Source organism: Humulus lupulus, chromosome 2, assembly GCF_963169125.1.
Source record: "Humulus lupulus chromosome 2, drHumLupu1.1, whole genome shotgun sequence".
NCBI lineage: Eukaryota > Viridiplantae > Streptophyta > Magnoliopsida > Rosales > Cannabaceae > Humulus > Humulus lupulus.
In genome coordinates this window covers 237,808,750-237,832,364 of record NC_084794.1, presented here as the reverse complement: position 1 = coordinate 237,832,364, position 23,615 = coordinate 237,808,750, and the positions used below count along the sequence as shown (strand labels likewise).

The 23,615-nt window shown below is 36.2% G+C and overlaps 1 protein-coding gene, 1 long non-coding RNA gene and 1 other non-coding gene across 3 annotated transcripts in view; all 3 read left to right on the top strand.

Annotated features, from left to right (window-relative positions):
- Positions 1-12,646, top strand: part of LOC133815281 (uncharacterized) — a 31,713-nt gene extending 19,067 nt beyond the window's left edge. The window contains exon 5 of the mRNA XM_062248137.1: positions 12,361-12,646. Within this exon, the coding sequence (XP_062104121.1) occupies positions 12,361-12,646 (286 nt within the window). The remainder of the gene's footprint in view (positions 1-12,360) is intronic.
- LOC133820209 (small nucleolar RNA R71) lies at positions 4,465-4,571 on the top strand. The gene has a single exon (XR_009886635.1). It is a non-coding gene; the product is annotated as a small nucleolar RNA R71 (small nucleolar RNA).
- Positions 12,647-18,566: 5,920 nt separating the features above from the next.
- On the top strand, positions 18,567-20,916 carry LOC133816589 (uncharacterized). Its single transcript, XR_009885353.1, has 2 exons — positions 18,567-18,725; positions 20,559-20,916. It is a non-coding gene; the product is annotated as an uncharacterized LOC133816589 (long non-coding RNA).
- Positions 20,917-23,615: the final 2,699 nt, after the last annotated feature.

Here is a 23,615-nt window from a genome sequence, read left to right as displayed (position 1 = left end):
CTCATCCATGAATACTTCCATTGATTTTTCAATCATGTCACTAAAGATGCTCATCATGCATCTTTGGAAAGTAGTTGGTGCATTACACAAGCCAAATGGCATACACCGGAAAGCAAAAGTACCATAGGGACAAGTGAAAGTGGTCTCATCTTGATCCTTTAATGCAATCTCAATTTGATAATAGTCAGAATAGCCATCAAGAAAGCAATAGAATGGATGACCAGCTACACGTTTAAAGATTTGATCAATGACTAGGAGTGGAAAATGATCTTTGCGGGAGGCGGCATTTAATTTTCTATAATCAATGCACATGTGCCACCCTGCCACAGTTTTTGTGGGACAAGGACCCCTTTTTCGTTTTGGATCACAGTGACACTAGATTTCTTGGGCATGACTTGAGTTGGACTGACCCATTTTCTATCAACTACTGGGTAAATAATGCTGGTTTTTATTGATCAAATCAGAGATTATGCGCAGCGGAACAACAATCAAATTGTCAAATTAATCCCATAAGATTTCTAGATCTACTTCTTCACACTCATATATATATATTGAATCAAGGACAAGAATAGAAAAATTACCTCAGGTCCTTCCTTGCTTCTATCTTTTCGTATGGCTGAATCCTTAAGATCTCACACCAAGATCTTCCAAAATGTTCTTAGGCACACAAAGAACGAGTGTGGGCTCGCTATACAAATAATAGGCAATAACTATTTATCAGATGTTCTCAACACATGAGATCTGATAAAGTTTTGGGCCTAGGTTTTTTGAAGAACAATAACCTTTGTTTTTGTCACTGTTCTCTTTTCTCTGAGAGAATCCTAGATATTTTTCTATCCCTGAAAAATTACTTTCTGTGAAAACTGATATCCAATATTTAATAATATCCAATATATTAAAATATTTGTTATTTTAAAAAAATTCAAAATAACTGATCAGTTATCAGATTTTTGTTTAAATAATAATATTTTAATCATATTAAAATATCTCATTATTTATTTAATATTTAAATAACTAAAATTGTGGAATCAAGAGACTAAGTCCATCTCTTATGCGTGTAGCATGGTGCCTGTGCATTGTGCCACACGTGTACCACATGCCTGTGCAGGCATGTGATTTTTCCCAAATTTTATTATTATTTAAATACCAAAAATCCCAAAAAAAATTAATTATATTTTTGATAAATCAAATAATTAATTAATTACACATAATTAAACAATAATTATGTTTGATACATAAAAAAATATTTTACTTATCACATAAGTCCTTTCTGCCCATTTTTTGTATTTGTCTTTGATAGTGATTGTTTGAGCCATTTCGGGGACCATGGACCTATAACATTAACCTCCAATAAATTGAAACTAAATAATTAAACTCTTTAATTATAATAGTTAATTTATTAATTCTGATATTACTCCACTATAAATTCAGAATTGCACTCTTTATGTTATAGATATACTTTTACAGAAATCTTTTTCTTAAGTCGTCCATTGATATAACCATCTTACAATAGTTCAACCCTCTAATTAATTAGTTCATAAATTAGAATGGGAGAATTACCATTTAACCTTTCTAATTTACTTCGTATTCCTTAAGTACCATTAATTCACTAGTGAATAATTAATCTATAATCTAATTATAGATTTGAGCTCAAAATCATTCAGTTCCAGAATTAACCCTCAAGGGAACTAATATACGATCCGTTAGGAAAGATTAGATTCCGTATTGTTGATACATGTTCCCAGCCATCCATGATATTAAATCTCCAAAACAAAAGTCATTAGCCTCATTCTTTGAAGAGACCTTAACGAATGAATCAAAAGATTTAATAAACATGAACAGGAGTTCATGAACACTCAGGATTTACGTTGATCTATAAATGATCATCTGTTATGATATGAATTACAAGTCTTTATTGTTAAATGGTTTTTGGATAAAGACTTTAATTCATAGCGGTCCATGTCATATATAATCATATTATATAAAGCACCTTTACCGAGATGTCTTTCCACATCAATAATCTGAATCTAGATTATTTGTATCATTATGATACTCAGTAAACCGTACTTACAACTCCAATTAAAGAATTTCATAACTTTAATTTGTTGTTGTTGACTATTTTTATTCATTCATGTGACCTTAATTCTTTCGTACTAATACAAGATCACATCCTCAATAATGAATATGGAATTTTTCTGATATTTACAAAATTATTCAAACAATAATTTAACAATCTAAATATGACAATAATAATAAACCATTGTATTTATTTATTCATAGAAAAAACAAATATCTTTACATGTTTTGAGGACACACTCCTAACAAATAATACCAGCGTCTAGCAATTTCAAAACTTCATTTTTTTACAACTTCTTTCATTGTGGGGTTCAGTCGCCTTTGAGGGTCTCTTCAAGGGATAGCCTCGTCCTCCAGATTGATTCGATGGGAGCAAATTAAAGGGCTAATACCTTTGATATCAGCAAGCGTCCAACCTATTGCAGATTTATGCGTTCGCAGTAGCTCGAGTAACTTCAATTCTTGAGAATTTTGAAGCTTGGAGGAGATGATAACAGGAAAGGTTTCACTATCTCCCAAGAAGACATGTTTCAAACCCTCAAGAAGTTGGGTCAATTGAACAATTGGAACCTCTTCGGCTGAATTTTTCGGCTATGCCCTCTCACGAGGTAGCTCTTCAAAGTGAGGTTGCCAAAACTGAGTCCTTCTATTGTGTGAGTCTATGTGATCTGATATTGCAAGAGTAGACTCCATAGAATCAGGACTTTCATTTTGAGATAAAAGGAGGAGTTCATCAAGATTATCGAAGTTACTTCACAATTGAACCTCCTAGAGAATTAAAGTGCCAATCATGAATGTTTGATAACATTCATCATCTTCTCAAGTTTGTTTCCCGATGTGGAAGATATTGACTTCAAGAGTCATGTTTCCAAACGATATATTCATTAGGCCATTCTGACAATTGATCAAAGCATTTGCAGTAGAAGGGAATGGTCTTTCGAGGATAATAGGAATTTTTGACTCCATGTTTACCACAGATTGGGTATCAAGAATAAGAAAGTCCACGGGGTAATAGAATTTATCAATTTGAACTAAAACATCCTCAACAATACCCCTAGGCTTTTTGGTGGAACGGTTAACAAGTTGTAGCACAACAAATGTTGGCTTCATTTCTCCAAGACCGAGTTGCGAGTATACAGAGTAAGGCATGAGATTTATACTCGCGCCAAGATCAAGTAAGGCTTGGCTAATTTCATGGGTCCCAATTTTGCAAGAAATGGTGGGACAACCGGGATCTTTGTATTTCGGCGGTGTCTTTTGTTCAATCACTGCACTCACTTGCTCAGTCAAGAAAGCAGTCTTCTTGACATGGTGCTTCCTTTTTGCAGTGCATATATCCTTGATGATTTTGGCATAAGCCGACACTTGTTTTATGATGTGAAGCAAATGAAGATTAATCTTCACTTATGTCAAGTGCTCAAGGATTTCATCTTGATTATCAGGAAGTTTCCCAACAGGTTTCAAAGCCTGGGGAAATGGTACTTTTGGAGAGGCATTGAGTGGTGGATTTTAGAGAATAACTTTTGGAGTACTGGGAGAGTTGGATTTTATGGGCGGATCTTGCAAAAGTTTTACCACTTCTAGTTGTGATGGCATTTACTTCCTTAACATTTTGATCATTAGAATTTGAAGATTTGTCCATGTGTTGGCCGTGCACATTGAATTTTGGTTGGGAATGAAGTTTGCATTTTTCTGGAATGGCCAAGGATTCAATCAATTTTGAGAATTGACATTTCATTTCCTTGATTTCTTCCATCATTTGGGGATTTAGTTTGGATTGTTCCTCTATGAATGCATGAAGGGTATTCTCGAGAGAATTTTTTTGTGGATGAGCATTGTATTAGGGTGCATAATACTCCATTGGCTTCCAGACGATTGAGCTTGGTTAGAATCTCTCCAACTGAAATTTGGGTGGTTTCTCCAATCAGGGTTGTACGTATGGGAGAATGGCTTGTTATATGTCCCTAAGGCATTGCATTGCTCCTCATAAACCCCCTCATTTCATTAAAAACTAAGCAGTCCTTAGCTAAATGCTCCGTCCCTCCACAAACAAAGCAAGGTTCTTGCGATTCCGCTTGAGCAATCATGTGTGGTTTTTGGTCATTTTTCATCATTAAGACCTCAAACTGCTTTTTCAAAGCTTCGAGTTGGGCCTTAGCACTATCCTTTTCTCGAAGTTGATAGATCCTAGATGGTTTGTGTCGGTTGGTGCTAGCAATAGCACTTGGACCAATCCTGGTGTGAGATTTTTTTGCGATTTCTTTGAGATACTTAAGAGCATTCTCTGGCTCTTTTTTTAGGAATTCGCCATTGCATAGCATTTCTACAAAATGGCACTCACGACTCGTGAGGTCTTCATAGAAGTAACTAACTAAACGCCAGTTCTCATAGCCATGGTGCGGGCACTAATTCAATAGAACCTTGAATCTTTCCCAAACTTGATAGAACGTTTCATTGTCCTTTTAGGAAAATGTGGAAAATTTTCATTTTAGACTGTTGGTCTTATGGCTGGGAAAGTGTTTCAGAAAGAAAGATTTGGTCATTTCCTCCCATGTTCCAATAGACCTAGGTCTCAAAAAGTATAACCAACATTTGGCTTTGTCCTTCAAGGAGAAAAGGAAGAACTTTAGTAACACAGAATCAACATTTTTTGTAACGCCCTGGTTACTCCAAGACCATTATTATGAACTTTGAACCATGCTTAACTAGCTAATCGAGTCATTTGGTTATAAACGTGCATCTAGGTGTTATTAATAGGCTAAGGTGAAAAAATTTCGATCAAAAGGAAAAGATATATTTTATTTAAAACATAAAACTGTACATGGGCCCATAAAAGCGTTTACAAGTTGTTTACAATTCAAACCGGTCATTATAGTGTAAAAATTTCAACTCGCCGACCTAAGCGACAAAAATAAGGTTAACCCCTAGTTCCTCTGAGAAACACCTTGGCCGTGATGGTCAAGAGGTCGCATATGTACATATCGCCACCTGGGTGAGCTTTTCTTTCCCTTTAATTGCACCACATAGCACTCATGAGCCAAGGCTCAGCAAGAAAACTCATTACTGCATGTATATAATATCAAATGATGATCATGATAATCATACAGGACTTATAGCCCTAAACAGATGAGTGAACATCACTTCAAGGTTTTGGTAACCTTGTTGGGGCTTGTAGCCCTAATCAGATGAGTGACTGATGAGTAAGTCACTAGCTTAAATAGATGAGTGACTGATAAGTAAGTCACTAGCTTGAAATAAGATGAGTGACCAATGAGTGAGTCACTAACTTGGGCTTCGCACCCTAGCCATGTGACGATGCAGTCACCTGGGTCTTTTGACCCTGGCTCTAAGTGACTAGTCATGAGACTAGACAAACGCTTTTAGTTTTCATCGAACTTGAGGTCGGTCCAGCATTAATGCTCATGATGAGTCATTCAATGCTGATGCAATTAGATCTAATCTTTTCAGCATGTGCTAAACACGCTAAAACCATTCTTTACTCTTAAGCCAATACCATACGACCAGTGTTCAGTACTACTGCCGAACTTGACTAGTAAGTCACAGCTTCACAGTTAATAATGACACCATTGCCGATTCTAATTAATAAGTCAGTGCCATTCACAAGTAAGGAAGATTTTCTAAGAATTTGATATGCAATCAATGTCCACATCTAAACACTCAACATGCCTCGTGAATAACCAAGCATGTCACATATGGGGTGCAGTTTTCTTACCTATGGTTGGAGCGAGAAATAGTAAAAGAAAGACCCTTGAGAATGATCCACCATTTGATTCCTTAGCGGTCACCTAGTCATAACCAAATATAACCTCCATTAATGAAAATCAACCATAAAAGGTTCTTGACCTAAACCTCACTCCCGGGACCTCGTATTGTACCCAAAGGGTGAGTAGATTCGATCCTGAGCCTTAGGAATTGAAACCCCGAGCCAAAAACCCTCAAAAGTGCCCAAAACAAAAATCTGGAAAAGCACAGTAGCGTTGTAGCGCTGCCCTTCTAGTGCCCCAGCGCTATAGGCATAATGAAACACCCCCTGGCTAGCGCAGTAGAGCCCATAAAAGGGCACTGTAGCGCTAAAACCAGGGTTTTCAACCCTGGTTTTTCCCTACTTTGACACCACCATTTCCAGCCTGAACAACAAGCTTCCAAACCTCATTTAAACTCCCAAATGAACCCAAAAACCATATACACAAGTCCTATACATCATAACCCAAGTAACCCTTGCCAAAAACTCCCATCAATTCCCATCATCCAACTCAAAAATCCAGTTGAAAACCAAATGAAAAACAGGTGAAGAACCAGAGTTTTAATGGCTAGAACCTTACCTCAAGCTCAGTTTAGAACCCTCTTCAATGGTGGAACACAACTCTAAGCCCTCAAGGTCCACTTCCTTAGCTTGGATCCTTAAATTAAGCTAAAAAAACTCAAAGAGAAAAGGTGGAGAAATGGTGTACGGGAGAGAAAGAAGCTTACTCTATTTTGGAAGGTTTCTACAGCCTTCAATGGTTTAAACATATCCTTAGGGAGAAAAGACTATATTTCCCCTAAGCTTAATTATAACCCTAAACAGGCTCCAAGGGCAAAATCGTCATTTCCCGCCTATCTCGTTAATCATAATTAACGCTCTCCAATTCCCGTGATTTCCATTATTCTCAAATACCAATAAATCATATCCCTTTACCCTTTTATTCCTGGTAATGATCTAATCACCAAATTACCCTGAGACTCACCCCGAACCCCGAACTTAATCCCGTTATGACCAAACTACTAACTTGCACTCAAAGATCGTCTCATGCCGAATGGCTCGAACAAATCCACATTATAATGTCGCCTCAACAATAATTCACCAACATGCATGAAAATATACAATTACGCCCACAACGGTCCAAATTACCAAAATGTCTCTATGATGGAATGTGGACCCACATGCATGCATTTAACATCATATTATAATATAATTCACATAAACATGCACATAATCATTTAATGGCATAATAAATCAATTATGGCCCTCCCGGCCTACTTCTCCAACCATTAAACCGCATTAGGGATTTTGGGGCATTACAACTATCCCCTCCTTACAGAAATTTTGTCCTCAAAATGTACCTGAACAGCTCAGGATATTGATTCTGCATGTTTGACTCCAGCTCCAAGGTCGTTTTCTCAACCTTGTTCTTCCACAATACATAACCAAAGGTATTGTCTTATTCCTGAGGACCTTGTCCTTTCTGTCAAGTATCTGGACTGGCTGTTCCTCATAGGAGATATCTGCCTCAAGCTCCAGATCTTCATAACTGAAAACATGGGTCACATCTGATACATACCTCTGAAGAGCTGAAACATGAAACATGTTATGCACGGCTGACAACGCCGGTGGTAATGCCAACCTGTAAGCCACCTAACCAATCCTTTCCAGGATCTCAAATGGACCTACAAATCTAGGGCTCAACTTGCCCTTCTTCCCAAATCTTCTCACCCCTTTCCATGGTGAGACTCTAAGGAAGACATAGTCTCCCACTTGGAACTCCACGTTCATGCGCTTGGGATCTGCATAACTTTTTAGTCTACTCTGAAAAGCAAGCATCCGAGCTCTAATCTTCTCAATGGCCTCACTGGTGTTCTGAACTGCCTCAGGACCCAAGTATCTCCTTTCTCTTGTCTCATCCCAATGAATGGGAGATCTGCATTTCCTACCATACAACATCTCATAAGGTGCAACCCCAAAGGTAGACTGATAACTATTGTTGTAGAAAAACTCTAGCAAAGGTAGATACTTACTCCAGGATCCACCAAAGTCCAGCACACATGCTTGCAACATGTCTGCTAATATCTAGACCGTCCTCTCAGATTGTCCATCTATCTGAGGATGATAAGCAGTACTGAACTTCAACTGTGTTCCCATGGTCTTCTGTAAACTCCTCTAAAACTTAGAAGTAAAAGTGGGGTCTCGATCAGACACATTCGACCTCAGTGCTCCATGGAGGTGCACGATCTCTTTCACATAGAGATCTGCGTACTGGTCAACTATATATGTAGTCCTCATTGGTAAGAAGTGAGCTAACTTGGTGTAGCGATCCACAATAACCCATACTGAATCATGTTGACCAACATTCCTGGGTAACCCCACCACGAAATCCATCGTGATATCCTCCCATTTCCACTTTGGGATATCCAGAGGCTGCAATAACCCTGCCGACCTTTGATGCTCAGCCTTGACCTGTTGACATGTCAAGCACTTAGCCACATACTCCACTACTTCCGTCTTCATCTCTGGCCACCAATACAGCGATCTCACATCCTGATACATCTTCGTGGTGCCTGGATGCAAAGAATAAGGAGTAGTATGAGATTCATCTAGAATCTCCTGTCTCAATGCAGTGTCTAACGGAACACATATCCAACCCTTTTATCTCAGAAAGCCCAAATCATACACTGTATAATCTCTGGATGCTCCAACCAAAACATCCTCTCTGATCTTGATCAGTTGTGGATCACCCAACTGACCCTCTTTGATTCTTTCCAACAGTGTAGACTGTAGCGTAATATTGGCCAACTGACCCACCAGCAACTTTATACCAGCTCTGGTCATATCATCTGCTTACTCTCTGGCTATCAGCCTTGTACTATAAATCTGTCCCGGACCCTTCTGGCAGCTACCACGTTGGCCTTTCTTAGATGATATAGAATCTCACAATCATAATCTTTTACTAACTCTAGCCAATGCCTTTGTCGCATATTCAAGTCTTTCTGCGTGAAGAAGTATTTCAGGCTCTTGTGGTCAGTGTAGATCTCATACTTCTCCCCATAAAGGTAATTCCCCCATTCCTTTAAAGCAAAGACCACAGCCGATAACTCTAAATCATGAGTGGGATATCTCTGTTCATACTCCTTTAGCTGACACGAAGCATAAGCAATTACCTTCCCTGACTGCATCAGAACACAGCCCAAATCTTGATGTGAAGCTTCGCAGTAAATCACAAACTTCTCTTGATCTATTGGGAGACTCAAAACCAGAGCTGTAATCAATCTCTGCTTCAGTTCCTGGAAGCTGTTCTAACACCTGTCTGACCACACAAACTTCTGATTCTTGTGTGTCAGCTCTATCAATGATGTAGCAATCATAGAGAACCCTTCCACAAAACGTCTGCAATAGCCTTCCAATCCAAGGAAACTTGTAACCTCAGAAGCATTCTTTGGCCTTGGCCAATCTGACCGCCACAATCTTGGATGGATCTACCTTAATCCCCTCCTTACTGACAATGTGCCCAAGGAAAGATACCTGAGATAACCATAACTCACATTTCTTGAACTTTGCAAACAATCTATGTTCCCTCAGTCTCTGTAGAACCAATCTCAGATGTTGCTCATGTTTTGACTTTGACTGAGAATAAACCAGAATATCATCGATGAAGATGATCACAAACTGGTTTAAATAATCCTTTAACACTCTGTTCATCAAATCCATAAAAGCATTTGGGGCATTAGTCAATCCAAAGGACTTGACTAAGAACTCATAAGGCCCATATCTAGTGCGAAAAGCAGTCTTCGATATGTCTCCCTCCTTGACCCTCAACTAATGATAACCAGAATGAAGGTCTATCTTCGAGAATACCCTTTTTCCTTGCAACTGATCAAACAGATCATCTATCCTTGGCAAAGGATACTTATTCTTAATTGTTAACTTATTCAGTTCTTTGTAATCAATGCACATCCTCAGAGAACCGTCCTTCTTCTTTACAAAAAAAACTGGCGCACCCCAAGGTGAGAAACTAGGTCTGATAAAACAAAAATCCAACTACTCTTGTAACTGTACTTTCAATTCTTTTAACTCAGCTGGGGCCATTCTGTAAGGTGCTCTAGACACTGGCTTCATCCCTGGTTCCAGTTCTATCATAAACTCAATCTCTCTGTGTGGTGGCAACCCTGGTAAATCTCTTGGAAACACGTCCAGGAATTCACAGACTAGTCTGGTCTCTTCTGGTCTCACTGGCATGACTTGAGTGATGTCAACCACACTGGCTAAGAATCCTATGCAACCTCCTTGCAATAGGTCTCTAGCCCTCAAAACAAAAATCATAGGTATGCGAGGTTCGTGCACAGTACCAACAAACACAAAAGGATCCTCACCTTTAGGCTCAAAGGTGACCATCTTCCTTCTGCAATCAATGGTTTCCCTATACTTCCCTAACCATTCCATACCCAGAATCATGTCAAATTCAGTCATAACTAACTCTATCAAATCTACTGACAACTCTATGCCCTCCATTGTCACTGGCAAAGATCTGACCCATCTCCTGGATACCACCAATTCTCCAGTGGGTAATAAGGTCCCGAACCCCACAGCATAATAATCACATGGTCTACATAGTCTATCAATAATTCGACTAGCAACAAAAGAATGTGTAGCACCAGAATCAATCAAAACAGTATAAGGGGTTCTAGCACTAAGAAGTTGACCTGTAACTAGTGAGGGTGAAGCCTCAGCTTCTGCTTGTGTCAATTTGAACACTCGAGCTAGGGCTGAGCTGTCCGCTTTCCTAGGTTCTTCCTTTCTTGCTTTAAGGAAATCTTCCTTGAGATGACCCACTACCCGACATAAGAAGCAAGTATTTTCCCTACACTCTCCCAAATGATGCCTCTTGCACCTAGGGCACACATGATAAGTCTTCTAGGCCTCACTGCCACCCTGATGACCAATTGAAATACCACGGGGTCGCCTGTCAGGGCCTGGAGCTGGGAAAGTATCAGGAACCTTCCTCTTCTGATCACTAGGGCCTCCACCCCTACCAGAACCCACAAATGGAGAACCTGTCCTCCTAAACTCTTTATGGTTGCATTGTCCCGCCAGAACTTGTTCTCTGTGCTCTCAGTTGTGAGCGCCTTCTCCACCACCTGTGCATAAGTAATAACTCCTGCCGCAATGGTTATACGAACATCTCAGTCTAATCTAGGCTGTAGCCCCTGGAGAAACCTCTCCCTTCTAGTCCCATCAGTGGGCACCAGCTCCATGGAAAACTTTGCAAATCTATCAAACTTCAAGGCATACTCAGTCACTGATAAACTCCCTTGACGCAATCTGAATTTTTTTTTCAGCTTTAGCAGCTCTGATGGCATCATTATAATACTTCTCATTACACAGAGTCTGTAACTCTTCCCAACTCAGGGCATTGATGTTTCTAGTCTGGGATATAACTTCCCACCAAATTTGGGCATCCTCCCGAAACATGTACGTGGCACAGGCCAGCCTCTCATTACCAGACACCCTCATAAAGTCAAGTGTGGTGGTAATCATGCTCATCCATTGCTCTGCCTGTTCATGATCGGCATTGCCCTCAAATACTGGAGGTTGCTGCCTCCTGAACCTTTCATAAAGAGGCTCATATTTGCTACCAACCTTAGGCAGCTGCTCAACTATTGGCACCGATATAGGTGGTGCCTCAGGTACACTGGTTCCTGTAGGGACCTGCTGTTGTCTCAGGAGGCAGAGTTCTTCTTCCTGCCTCAATACTCTGGCCTGCAGGTCATTGAACAACTGCTGCCAGTTATTAGGAGCTGGCTGTGGAATCTGACTCTGGTCATTCTCTTGACCCTGCCTGTTCTTCTGGCCTTGATCTTCCTGGCCAGCTGATGAATCTGTCTAACTTGGAATCATTCTTACAACTTACATTATGCTGGAACAATCAATACGCCTAGTCAGTCAGTGATAACTAAACCTCTTTCTTCCTCACGATCCAAGATCAATAGATAATCACCCATATTCCACAATTATACAGATATACAAATGGATACATGATTATAGCATTTAGCATTTAACACGTATCAATTGATAATTCACAATGAACAATACTAGTAAGCATGTTCTAGGAATATCAATACTAATAAGCATGTTCATGTTGATGATGCAGTAGTCAAGGCACAGCCTTATCAAGGTATCTCATGTAGATAGGTAAAGCATTTATGCTATATTTAAGCAGTTAAATATATAACTACATAAATAGTTACCAAACCATGAGTCGAGCTTGACTTCAGCGACGAGTGTACATGCCCACACTGCACCAAATGCCCCTTTCCATAACATATGAATATAATAGTATTGAAAAAGTATTATAATACATCAAATAATAAAATAACATGTGGGAAAAAAATTGGCGGTACCAAAATTTTGGAGCCAAATTATCTTCTACTTTTTACTTTTTTATTTGCCTATACTTTTTTATTTCCAAAGCTCTAAATAGTTTTCTAACACACTTCTGACCATCCCTCAAGCGATACCCAGTTAGGGTTTCAGTATCAGCCACCGTCTTCCTCTTCTTCTTCTAATAACAATGGTGATCCCGATCCTGAAACTTCTAATCTCAGTCATGGGGCGGTCGAGAAGGAGAAGGAAGAGGAGGTAAGCGGAGCTTCTATTAATCAGGAGCTTGCAAGGTTGGAATTGAAGGAGAACGAGGAAAAGCCGCTTCTGAAACTGGATTTGGAGGAGAAGAAAGAAGAAAAAGAAGAAGAGAAGGATGAGGAAAAGGTTGTTGACAGGTATTTGAGTGGAGAATAAATGGGGAGATGGAATGGAAGTGACGATGGAAATGAGAATGTGAATGAGGATGGATATGGGAATGGGAGTGAGAACGAGAATGAAAATGAGGATGAGGATGAAGATGAGGATAGGAAGAGAGAAGTGGAAGAGAACGATAATGAAGATGGTGGAGTGGGAGAGAATAAGAGTGGAAATGAGACTAAAAATGGCAGTGAAGTAAATAATGGTAGCGGTGAGATGGATAAGAAGCTCTGATTATCTCTGCAAGTCTCCTATCGTAAAAGAGAAACAAAGTGACTCTGGCCGAACTTGATGCTGGGCTTCTTCTCGGTGGATTGCCATTATCCTTTTCTAGGTATGCTTCTCTCTTTACTTTAATTGTTATGATGTGTTTTAATCTTTTCTTTTCTGGAATTACTGAGCTTGTTTTTTTTTTCTTTTTTGTTTCTTGCTGTTTCCAGTTTTATGGTGCAACAACATTTTTCATTCATAGATCAGACTTCCGTGTCTCCTTGGTTATGCTTTATATGAAGGTAAGAGCTTAATGGCTCTTTATTTGGAAATAAATTTTAGTACTTGAAATTTTTGTTGGTACTTTCTTTAAAATTACTAAAGAGATGTCAAATGAAAATATGAAATGAATAGTGTGGCACTAGAATATTGAAGTGCTAGTGTGGTAGTGAACAACTAGCAGAACATGTTTAACTACTTGCTCTGTACTTGTTTTCAAGTAACACTCTCCATTAGTACCAAGGCACTCAAAGTACTAAGTCATTTGCTCTAGAATGTTTAATTGCTCTGTTCTCATTTTGAAAAGATACATAATCTACCAAGGAAAAGTATAAGATATAGAAACATGGGACAATTTTGAATATTGAGATGAACCAATAGAGGGAAATTTAAAATCTGAACTTTTCATCAGTCTGATGCATTTGCATGATTCTGTGAACATTTTGCCCCATATTGATAACAAAAAATTAAAATAGAAATCTAAATTATGTGGAGGTCATGTCAAGTTAGATAATGTCTACTAGCAAATCTTAGCTAGTTTGGTATGGTCTCATTCCATGGCAACTAATTTCCAAAACCAAAATGATGAAAGTATAATAAATTATTTAATGGCTACAAAATAGAGAGAATGGAGGATTACACTCTTATATTTTTTTTAGTGGACAAATCTTAATGAATAGAAATCTAAATTTACAATTATATGCTTCACTTTTGTCCCACTACTTGAAAATTAGTTAAAAACGTGTACTTTGAAGACTGAATATCTTTATTCACCTTTAATAAATCAAAATTTAATAAACGTCTCTTTTTGAGCTATTTTTTCTTGTTGGTTTCAGTTCTTTCAATAAAATTTTCTAACTTTTGACTTGTGTTAAGGGTGAGAGGGTTGTGGTATGGCTTTTTTAGTGCAACATAATTGAAATTTATGAGTTTCGCACTGTTTCTATTATTCAGTTGTTTTAAATTTAAGAAAAAAATAATGGCTAACCTTAGTATCTAATTAATTAATAAGCATGGATCTTATTATTGTAATTGGGATTCAAAATAAATTTGGGCATCTCTATTATTTGGACCATATTTGTAATTTATTTACATACTAGAGCAAATTAATTGGATAGTTGACTTGTTGAGGTTAATTGTCCAAATAATTTTATTGATCAATGTTTTTTTAAGATCTTTTTTTTATTCATTCTTTAGTTTACTATATATATAATTTTCTTTATGATACGTACTAATCGGAGTACACATGATTTATATCTATATATATAGCTATATGAATATATAATAGATCGCAATGCTTTCTTTAAGGTGAAAGGAACCAGAAAAATCTTTTGATTAAAAATATTCTGCCTTTACATACTAAAAGTAAAGAATAATATGACAGTAAACAACTATTCTTACTGACCATTCAAAAAATGACACAAACTACTAACACACTAATATTTATAATGGCTGAAATACTTTCTAACCACCGCTAGAAGATTAATTCTTATGCATGTATATTAACACTTGACTAGGCCAACATTCAATAACTTGACAACTAGCTCACCACATCACTTCTTCTCTTGCCAAGTGGTCTACTAGCATGCACTTACTTCTTGCCAATTATGTTGCTTGACTAAAATTTTCTTTCCACTAACAAGCATTTATTCAATATTTTCATGTAGACTTTGGAAAAGATTAGCCAGCAACTAGAAGCTTAAAGCTTGGTCAGAGGATTCTTGAATTTTTAACTATGTAAGGTAATTGAACAAGTGGTGATTGTTACTTTTATATTTATGTTGTATATTCAATTAAATTTTATATAATATGACCAACTGGATAAGAATAGAGAGGGATAAGTGAAAAGTGAAGTGATCTTTGTTAGTCTTTATTAGTATACTTATTTTTAGTATCAAATAGTTAAAGAGCAACTGTGGAATTCGGTGAATAGTACATGTGTACAAATAGTTAAAGATCTTTGTTAGTCTTGAACCGCAATTTATAACCTCATAGCCCCACCACCAATTACCACCACTTGATTATATGTACACATAGACCCACTACTTTAGTGGAGGTTTGTCTTGCTCACTGTGGTAGAGCATAATTTTTCTGTTAATAATGCTTATTATCATCATTTTTAATCTCATTAAAATAAACCTTTATGATAACTCATTGATGCCAAAGTATGTCTAGGTTGACTTTGCTCTGTTTTCTTGTATATTTTAGGGGCTATCGAAATTTTTAAAGTTTCTATGTTTTTTAAGCTTAGTTTTGATCCAATTCATGCCAGCCATCTAGGGGACTTGGGAACAAAATTAATCAATAAAAGAAGTTATAAAATCAGCTTACACGTTAAAATGGGTTCAATTGTGCCCTGTTTCATTGTGTGTAGCAAAGGACATGGTTTAAAAAGTTAACATGTGTTGTTAAACATGCTTTTATCTATTATCTACATGTTTGGTTCTTTTACTGTAATGCTATTAGATAATTCTTAGTCCTTACCTTCCTAGTGACACATTTCTATTTATGCTATTGGTACTGCTTGTTGCATGGGTAGAGAGGTGTTTGTAATTCTAATTTTAGTAGATTAATATTTTTTTTCTCTTTAATTTGTATATTTAATGATATATCTTATGTTTTATATATTAACTATTTCTTATGTGAAATATATGGCATTACAGGTGAGTTAGGTATAGATCGCCTTGATATGATCAAAGGGATTCCTCAGAAGATATTGGCCTTCGAAAAATTCCTCGAGGAAAACCCTGATTGGCATGACAAAGTAGTTTTGTTGCAAATTGCTCTGCCAACTAGAACAGATGTTCTAGAGTGTATACTTCTGTCTAAATTTGCATTGCTTCTTCTTGTGTTTGCCTGATTTGCAAATAGTTTTTATTCTTTATGTTTCATGATTTCTTTTTGTTTCCTTGATTAATTCAATCCCTGGTAGAAGGACTAGCGTCTGTTGCATTTTAGAAATTCTTCTTCTTTAGTAAGGAGAGAAAAACTCATTAGAATGTCTAAATTTAAGTTGAATTCCTTGTGCTACATCCTTTAGTAGTTTAATGTGATTCTATGTCTGAATTTGAGCTATAAGCTTTATGCTTTGAGTTCTAGGTTACTTCTGATTGTAGCTTGGGGTTGATGCAGAATAGTGTTCTATTTTGTCTCTCCATCTTATTACTGTCATTGTTTTAAAATAATTTACTTAGTCAACAATGGTTAAGATATTTTTTTTTCGGAGTTAAACAACTTACCTTGTTTGAGGAAGTACACTTCAATTCTAAGTGCATTTTGTTTGCTTTGTTGCTAAAATTCAATTAATACACTGTTTCATATCGCATTTTTATAGATCAAAAACTCACAAGCCAGGTCCATGAAATTGTTGGACGAATTACGGTAGATTTGGAACATTGACAGCTGTTCCAATACATCACTTGGTTCATTTATGCCCATCTTAGTCAGTAATTACTATATGAATGGACAATTTATATCTCACTATATTCTTTTTGGGCTATTTGATATTTGGACATATGTTTTAAGTGTTGTTGATAGTTGTGTATACTGAACCGTATCTTATCATTGTTAGATTAAGCAATCACTCTTTTAGACACAATGGTTCTATATTTCAAATGGTATAGGCTTACCTAGTATGATTAAAATAGGAACTTGAGAGTGTTAAGCTTGGTGTAGATCACATCAGTGACCCATCTATGTGGTATCATGATGAGTAGGTCACATTATTGTGCCCCATCTTTGTTTTTTTTCTTGAATTGAACCTCAGTTTCTAATGCCAGTGCGTCAACTAAATGTCTAAACATAAAAGATAATAAGCTATATGTATTTTCATTCATATGATATTTGTACACTCCAATTTTGCTATGATTATTTCTCACATGTCAGATGTAACTTTCTAGTTCCTAAGGAGTAACGACTATGTACTCTTTCTGATCCTATCTTTCTTTCTTTACAGGATGGCTCTCTTGATTTCCATGCTTTATGTGCTCTATATGTTGTCACAGGTACAATTTTTTGTTCTCCTTTTTAATCTACTCTCGGATTATTTTTACTCCGCAATGATGCATTCCAATTTTTTTACTTAATTTATTTCTGCGCATACCTTTTTTCTCTTGATTTCCTTATTGTAAACTTACCTGCCCCCCTCTCTTTCCCTACTTCCTTTGGGGTTTGAAAAAGCTATCTTAAAAGTCATCTTTTACATCATATTAGCTATCTGTTTCTTTGGATATAAAAAATATCTCTGAATATTGTTACTAAGAAACTCTGAGAATGAAAGACAGAGTGCTACTATAACTGAAATTAATGCTTCTTTTTTAGTAAGCCTAATCACATGTTTGCCTTGCACACATATAATATGAGTGTCATCTAGATTCTAGGCCATTGGATCTTATATATATCTTACATCATGCAGCTATGTTTATATGCACACAAGCATATGTAGTGCTCTTTATTGCTTCTTACATTATGCTATTATATTTATATGCACAGAATCATATGTTTATGATTCCACTGCTCTTAAGACCATTGAGATTCATTCAAAGAGTGAATTTATAATAATTTAGGATCAAAATATTGTATTATTCTATGATTCTTTTTGGTGTGTTTCATTTTGTTGTCTGAGTAATGGCCCTTGAGCTTATGTTGTGTTATATTCTACTTTGTTTTAATGAATTAAGTGTGTGGCCTCTGTCTAGGAAAATACCATTTTAAATTAAAAAAAATCCAACACAGCTGTTTGAAAAGTGCACTAATCTATCAAGTCCATGTGCCTAAGATGATGCCATTTATAAGTTTCTTCTCTTTTTCCACTTGCTGCCCCTGTTTTGCATTATGAGTGAAATCTGAAGAAAAAAAAAAGGGGGGGTTTATTCAAGCAAATGATGGTAGAGATATCTGAAGAAAAAAAATAAGGGGTTTTATTTAAGAAAAAGATGGTAGAGCTATCCTTATGAATTTATATATGTATATATATATATATTGTCTTTAGATATTTGCTTGCTTGTTGAATTATTGACTTCACACAGCTAGTGTTTAAGTTTATAGCATCGATTAAGTCATTAAACTATACTCAAAGTTTTGTTGCATCTATTTATTGATTTATACTTATGTCATTGATGCATCATTCTTGAATATATTTCATGCATTATAAAGCTAAACCAAGTAATTTTAGAACAAAGTCTTCTCTTTTTTCAATGCCATACCTTATTATGACTTTCTTGCTTTTGATATATGATAAATTTAATTTTTTATTATGCAGATTTGTGTACTTATAGTTATAGTAGCAATAGTGAGACCTACTTTAACTTTCACTCTCCAATTTTATTTCGTGGTTATATTATTTTTTGTTGAACTAGGTTTTCACTTATTTTTATCTTCATTCATTTCCTCTTCAATAACTGTAGGGAAATTTCTCTTCTATGATTGGTCCAATATCGAGAGTTGGCACTGACAGCTCGTCTCTTGTTCGAGATGGAAGGGTCTGCACTAGCAGCCCTCTTGCTACTTCTAGATTGGCTCGATCCTTTGGCATCGACTCCTTTTGGATTGGCCCGATCGTCGTCATGGCTTGATATGAATGGAGGAGGTATTTTTTCTGCCAATTATATGCCAGGACAATCTAATTTGTTGGAATACAGGTTTCTTGTTATATTTGCGTAATTACTTATTAAATGAACTATTATGAACAGGCCATGCATTAAATAAGCTTTTAATGGTCTTGCTTGCTTATTGACTATTTTTTTTTCTTTCTACTTAAGTGGTGCTTATTCTTATTTCAATACTTTTTTGTTGTGTTGTTTGGCCTCCTGAGGCACGTTAAAAAGAAGACTATAAACTCATTAAATTATGTACTAAGGAGTGTTGGGAGTAATGATTTGTAATTCTTGTTATTCTCTATATATGTGTAAATAGAATTTTGTTACTGTAAATAAAATTCTGCTACACTTGATTAATTTATTCTATTTTCTAATAAAATATTTTATTTGACAAATTCTACAATTGGAAATCAAGAGAAGGTTTGATTATGCTAGTCTAGTGTCTTCATTAATCACTTATTTTCACTAAATTTAATATTTTCCAAATATACATGCTTCTGTTTCACCATATTTAATATGTTCTAATTAATAATTATACATGCTGGAGGTCATTTAAACAATACTTTTTGTTAATAGCTATTAGTTAGATGGATGTCAGTTAAACAATACTCTCTCTCTCTCTCTCTCTCTCTTTCTCTCTCTCACACACAGAGTCTATCAACTCTCTCCATAGGGATGGCTTGTACTAGTTGGCTAAAAGCTAATTTAATCATAGTTATGCCCAGCTAGCTGTTAGTTACCAATTCTCTCTTTGATTTTGTTTATGTTTTTCTATATGTTTGTGTGAATATAGTGGTTTGATCTGAAAGATTTTTTGTCTTATTTTGTGTTTGATTTTTAGTATCTAGCTTTTGAATATTCTTAGTTTGATTTTGACTTTGGTTCTGCTTTCTTTGTACGGAGTTTAAAAGGCTTTTAGAGCTCATTTAGAGCATTTACTAGTACTGAGGGGACTTATTTTATGCTTATACCACTTCTTTTGAGTGATTAAAAATATCTAGAAATGCATCACTCTTAAAAAGTAAGTAGTGTGAGTACAATATGTAAGCAAGGAAAATGTTCTCTGTTGGTCTTCTGGAGGAAAAGTGTAGAGAAATGTTATAATATGAGGTATTATTGCTAAATAATGAGATATGCTCTATGAAGGTTGATCAATGTGATGTGTTAACAGTGTCTGGTCCATTCAGGTGGAAATTATATTAAATGGTTAATTGGTCCTGTTAAAGCTCTGTTACATTATTGTGATGAAGCTTTTGATGAATTATATTATTTTTATGTCTGGCCACCTGACTTCAGAAAGTTTCACTCACATTTCACTGAATTTTACTTCTACAAGAGCTGTTGCTGTTCTTTTACTTTTAGCTGTTGCTCTTCTTTGTGTGTACGAACTTTGTGCTGTGTATGTTACAGCTGGTTCAGCAATTGCGTATCAGCAATTGCCTTAGCAATTAACCTGCTCTTTATATGTAGAATAATGTTTAATGGTACATGCAATTCTCTTGTCTGGAGTTTTAGTCATTTGTTTCTATGTTTTCTGCTTTTGCAGTAGCAATTGATTCTTGCTGCTCAATGCTTTTTATGTGTTGATAATTTGAGACAAAGTTATAATTTTTTTTTTCTCAAGTTTCTCAATGAGATTAAATTATCCTATTGTAGTTGGATTAATTAGGTTTTCAGATTCAAACTTTTCTAAATTATCCTGTTGATAACTACTACTATTACTCTATGACTCACTCATGTCTTAACTTTGAATTTCAACTAACTAAATCAGACTTAGTTTATCAATTTAACATTGAATGTTGTTGTATTATGTTGCGTTGCAGTCTGCAATGAAGACACGGAGTGTGTTGGTTTTACTAGAATTGGAAGTGAAGATCAGATCATTGTGGCTGGTACAATGAAGCAACTTTAATTGCATGTATTTTTCCTGTCAAATAGTACTGTAGGAGTGTGCAACTACTCAAATTTTGACGTGTTATTATGTAAAAAATTAAACTCTTCAATATTTTGTGCTGAAAGTAGTAACTTTTCAATATGTTGAATATTTAAGACTACTTGAATACTTAAAGAACATTTTGTTGTTGATGACAGTGTTGAATGTTTTAAACTAATTTGTGGATTGTTAATACAATGTTGAATGTTTTTACTTTTTGTTATTTGAAAATCAAGTTCATTTGATAATGCTAGTATATATTAGAAAGTTAATTTTAATTATATAAATAAAAAATAAAAATATAATACAATAAATTAGTGTTCTATAAATGAATATATAATGAGAATTTAAACTTATCTAAATATAAAAATAATACGAAAAATGTGTTATAATATCTATTACAATAACACTTTTTATAAGTAAAGAATTTTGTTACGCAAACTTCATTATATAACACAAAAAATGTGTTAATCTAAAGTGTAGTATAACACAAATTTATAAGTATTGAAATGTGTTATATAATCAACTATAAATAATATAATTAAACACTTGTCTATTTATTAAAATAACACAGAAAGTGTGTTGTCGTTGACAGTATAATAACACAAATGTATAACAATGATAAAGTGTTATGTAAAGTACCCTGACCTACAATAACATAATTGGTCTTAACACATCAAAAAGTGTTATGGTATGTTTTGATAACACATTTTTGGTGTTATTAAAAGAATTTTTTCTTGTAGTGCCAGCCAGTCTACAGGAACCCTAAACCTTGGCACGCTCTGATAGCAAGTTGTAACGCCCTAGTTACTCCAAGACCGTTACTATGAACTTTGAACCGTGCTTAACTAGCTAATCGAGTCATTTGGTTATAAACGTGCATCTAGGTGTTATTAATAGGCTAAGGTGAAAAAATTTCGATCAAAAGGAAAATATATATTTTATTTAAAACATAAAACTGTACATGGGCCCATAAAAGTGTTTACAATTCAAAACGGTCATTACAGTGTAAAAATTTCAACTCGCCGACCTAAGCGACAAAATAAGGGTTAACCCCTAGTTCCTCTGAGAAACACCTTGGCCGTGGTGGTCAAGCGGCCGCATATGTACACATCACCACCTAAGCTCTCCACTTAAGGCTGGGTGAGCTTTTCTTTCCCTTTACCTAGACCACATAGCACCCGTGAGCCAAGGCTTAGCAAGAAAAGTCATTACTACATGTATATAATATCAAATGATGATCATGATAATCATACATGACTTATAGCCCTAAACAGATGAGTGAGTATCACTTCAAGGTTTTGGTAACCTTGCTGGGGCTTGTAGCCCTAATCAGATGAGTGACTGATGAGTAAGTCACTAGCTTAAACAAACGAGTTACTGATGAGTAAGTCACTAGCTTGAAATAAGATGCGTGACCAATGAGTGAGTCACTAACTTGGGCTCCGCACCCTAGCCATGTGACGATGCAGTCACCTGGGTCTTCTGACCCTGGCTCTAAGTGACTAGTAATGAGACTAGACAAGCGCTTTTAGTTTTCATCGAAATTGAGGTTGGTCTAGCATTAATGCTCATGATGAGTCATTCAATGCTGATGTCAATTATACCTAATATTTTCGGCTTGTGCTAAACACGCTAAAACTATATTTGACTCTTAAGCCAATACCATACGACCAGTGTTCAGTACTACTGCCGAACTTGACTAGTAAGTCACAGCGTCACAATTAATATTGACACCATTGCCGATTCTGATTAATAAGTCAGTGTCATTCACAAGTAAGCAAGATTTGCTAAGCATTTGATATGCAATCAATGTCCACATTTAAACACTCAACATGCCTCATGAATAACCATGCATGTCACATATGGGGTGCAGTTTTCTTACCTCTGGTTCAAGTGAGAAATAGTAAAAGAACGACCCTTGAGAATGATCGACCCTTTGATTCCTTAGCGGTCACCTAGTCATAACCAAATATAAGCTCCATTAATTAAAATCAACAATAAAAGGTTCTTGATCTAAGCCTCACTCCCAGGACCCCGAATTGTACCCAAACGATGAGTAGATTCGATCCCGAGCCTTAGGAATTGAAACCCCGAGCCAAAAACCCTCAAAAGTGCCCAAAAAAGAAATTTGGAATAGCATGGTAGTGTTGTAGTGCTACCCCCCTAGCGCCCCAACGCTATAGGCAGAATGAAACACCCCCTAGCTAGCGCTGTAGTGCTACAACCAAGGTTTTCAACCTTGGTTTTTCCCTCCTTCGACACCACCATTTCCAACCTGAACAAAAAGCTTTCAAACCTCATCTAAACTCCCAAATGAATCTGAAAACCATATATACAAGTCCTAGACATCATAACCCAAGTAACCCTTGCCAAAAACTCCCATCAATTCCCATTATCCAACTCAAAAATCCAACTGAAAACCAAATGAAAAACAGGGCAAGAACTAGAGTTTTAATGGCTAGAACCTTACCTCAAGCTCAGTTTAGAACCCTCGTCAATGGTGGAACGCCACTCTAAGCCCTCAAGGTCCACTTCCTTAGCTTGGATCCTCAAATTAAGCTCAAAAACTCAAAGAGAAAAGGTGGAGAAATGGTGTACGGGAGAGAAAGAAGCTTACTCTATTTTGGAAGGTTTCTACAGCCTTCAATGGTTTAAATATATCCTTAGGGTGAAAATACTTTATTGCCCCTAAGCTTAATTATAACCCTAAACAGCCTCCAAGGGAAAAATCATCATTTACTGTCTATCTCGTTAATCATAATTAACGCTATCCAATTCCCATTATTTCCATTATTCTCAAATACCAATAAACTATATCCCATTACCCTTTTATTCCTGATAATGATCTAATCACCAAATTACCCCGAAACTCACCCTGATCCCCGAACTTAATCCCGTTATGACCAAAACGCTAACTTTCACTCAAAGATCGTCTCTTGCTGAA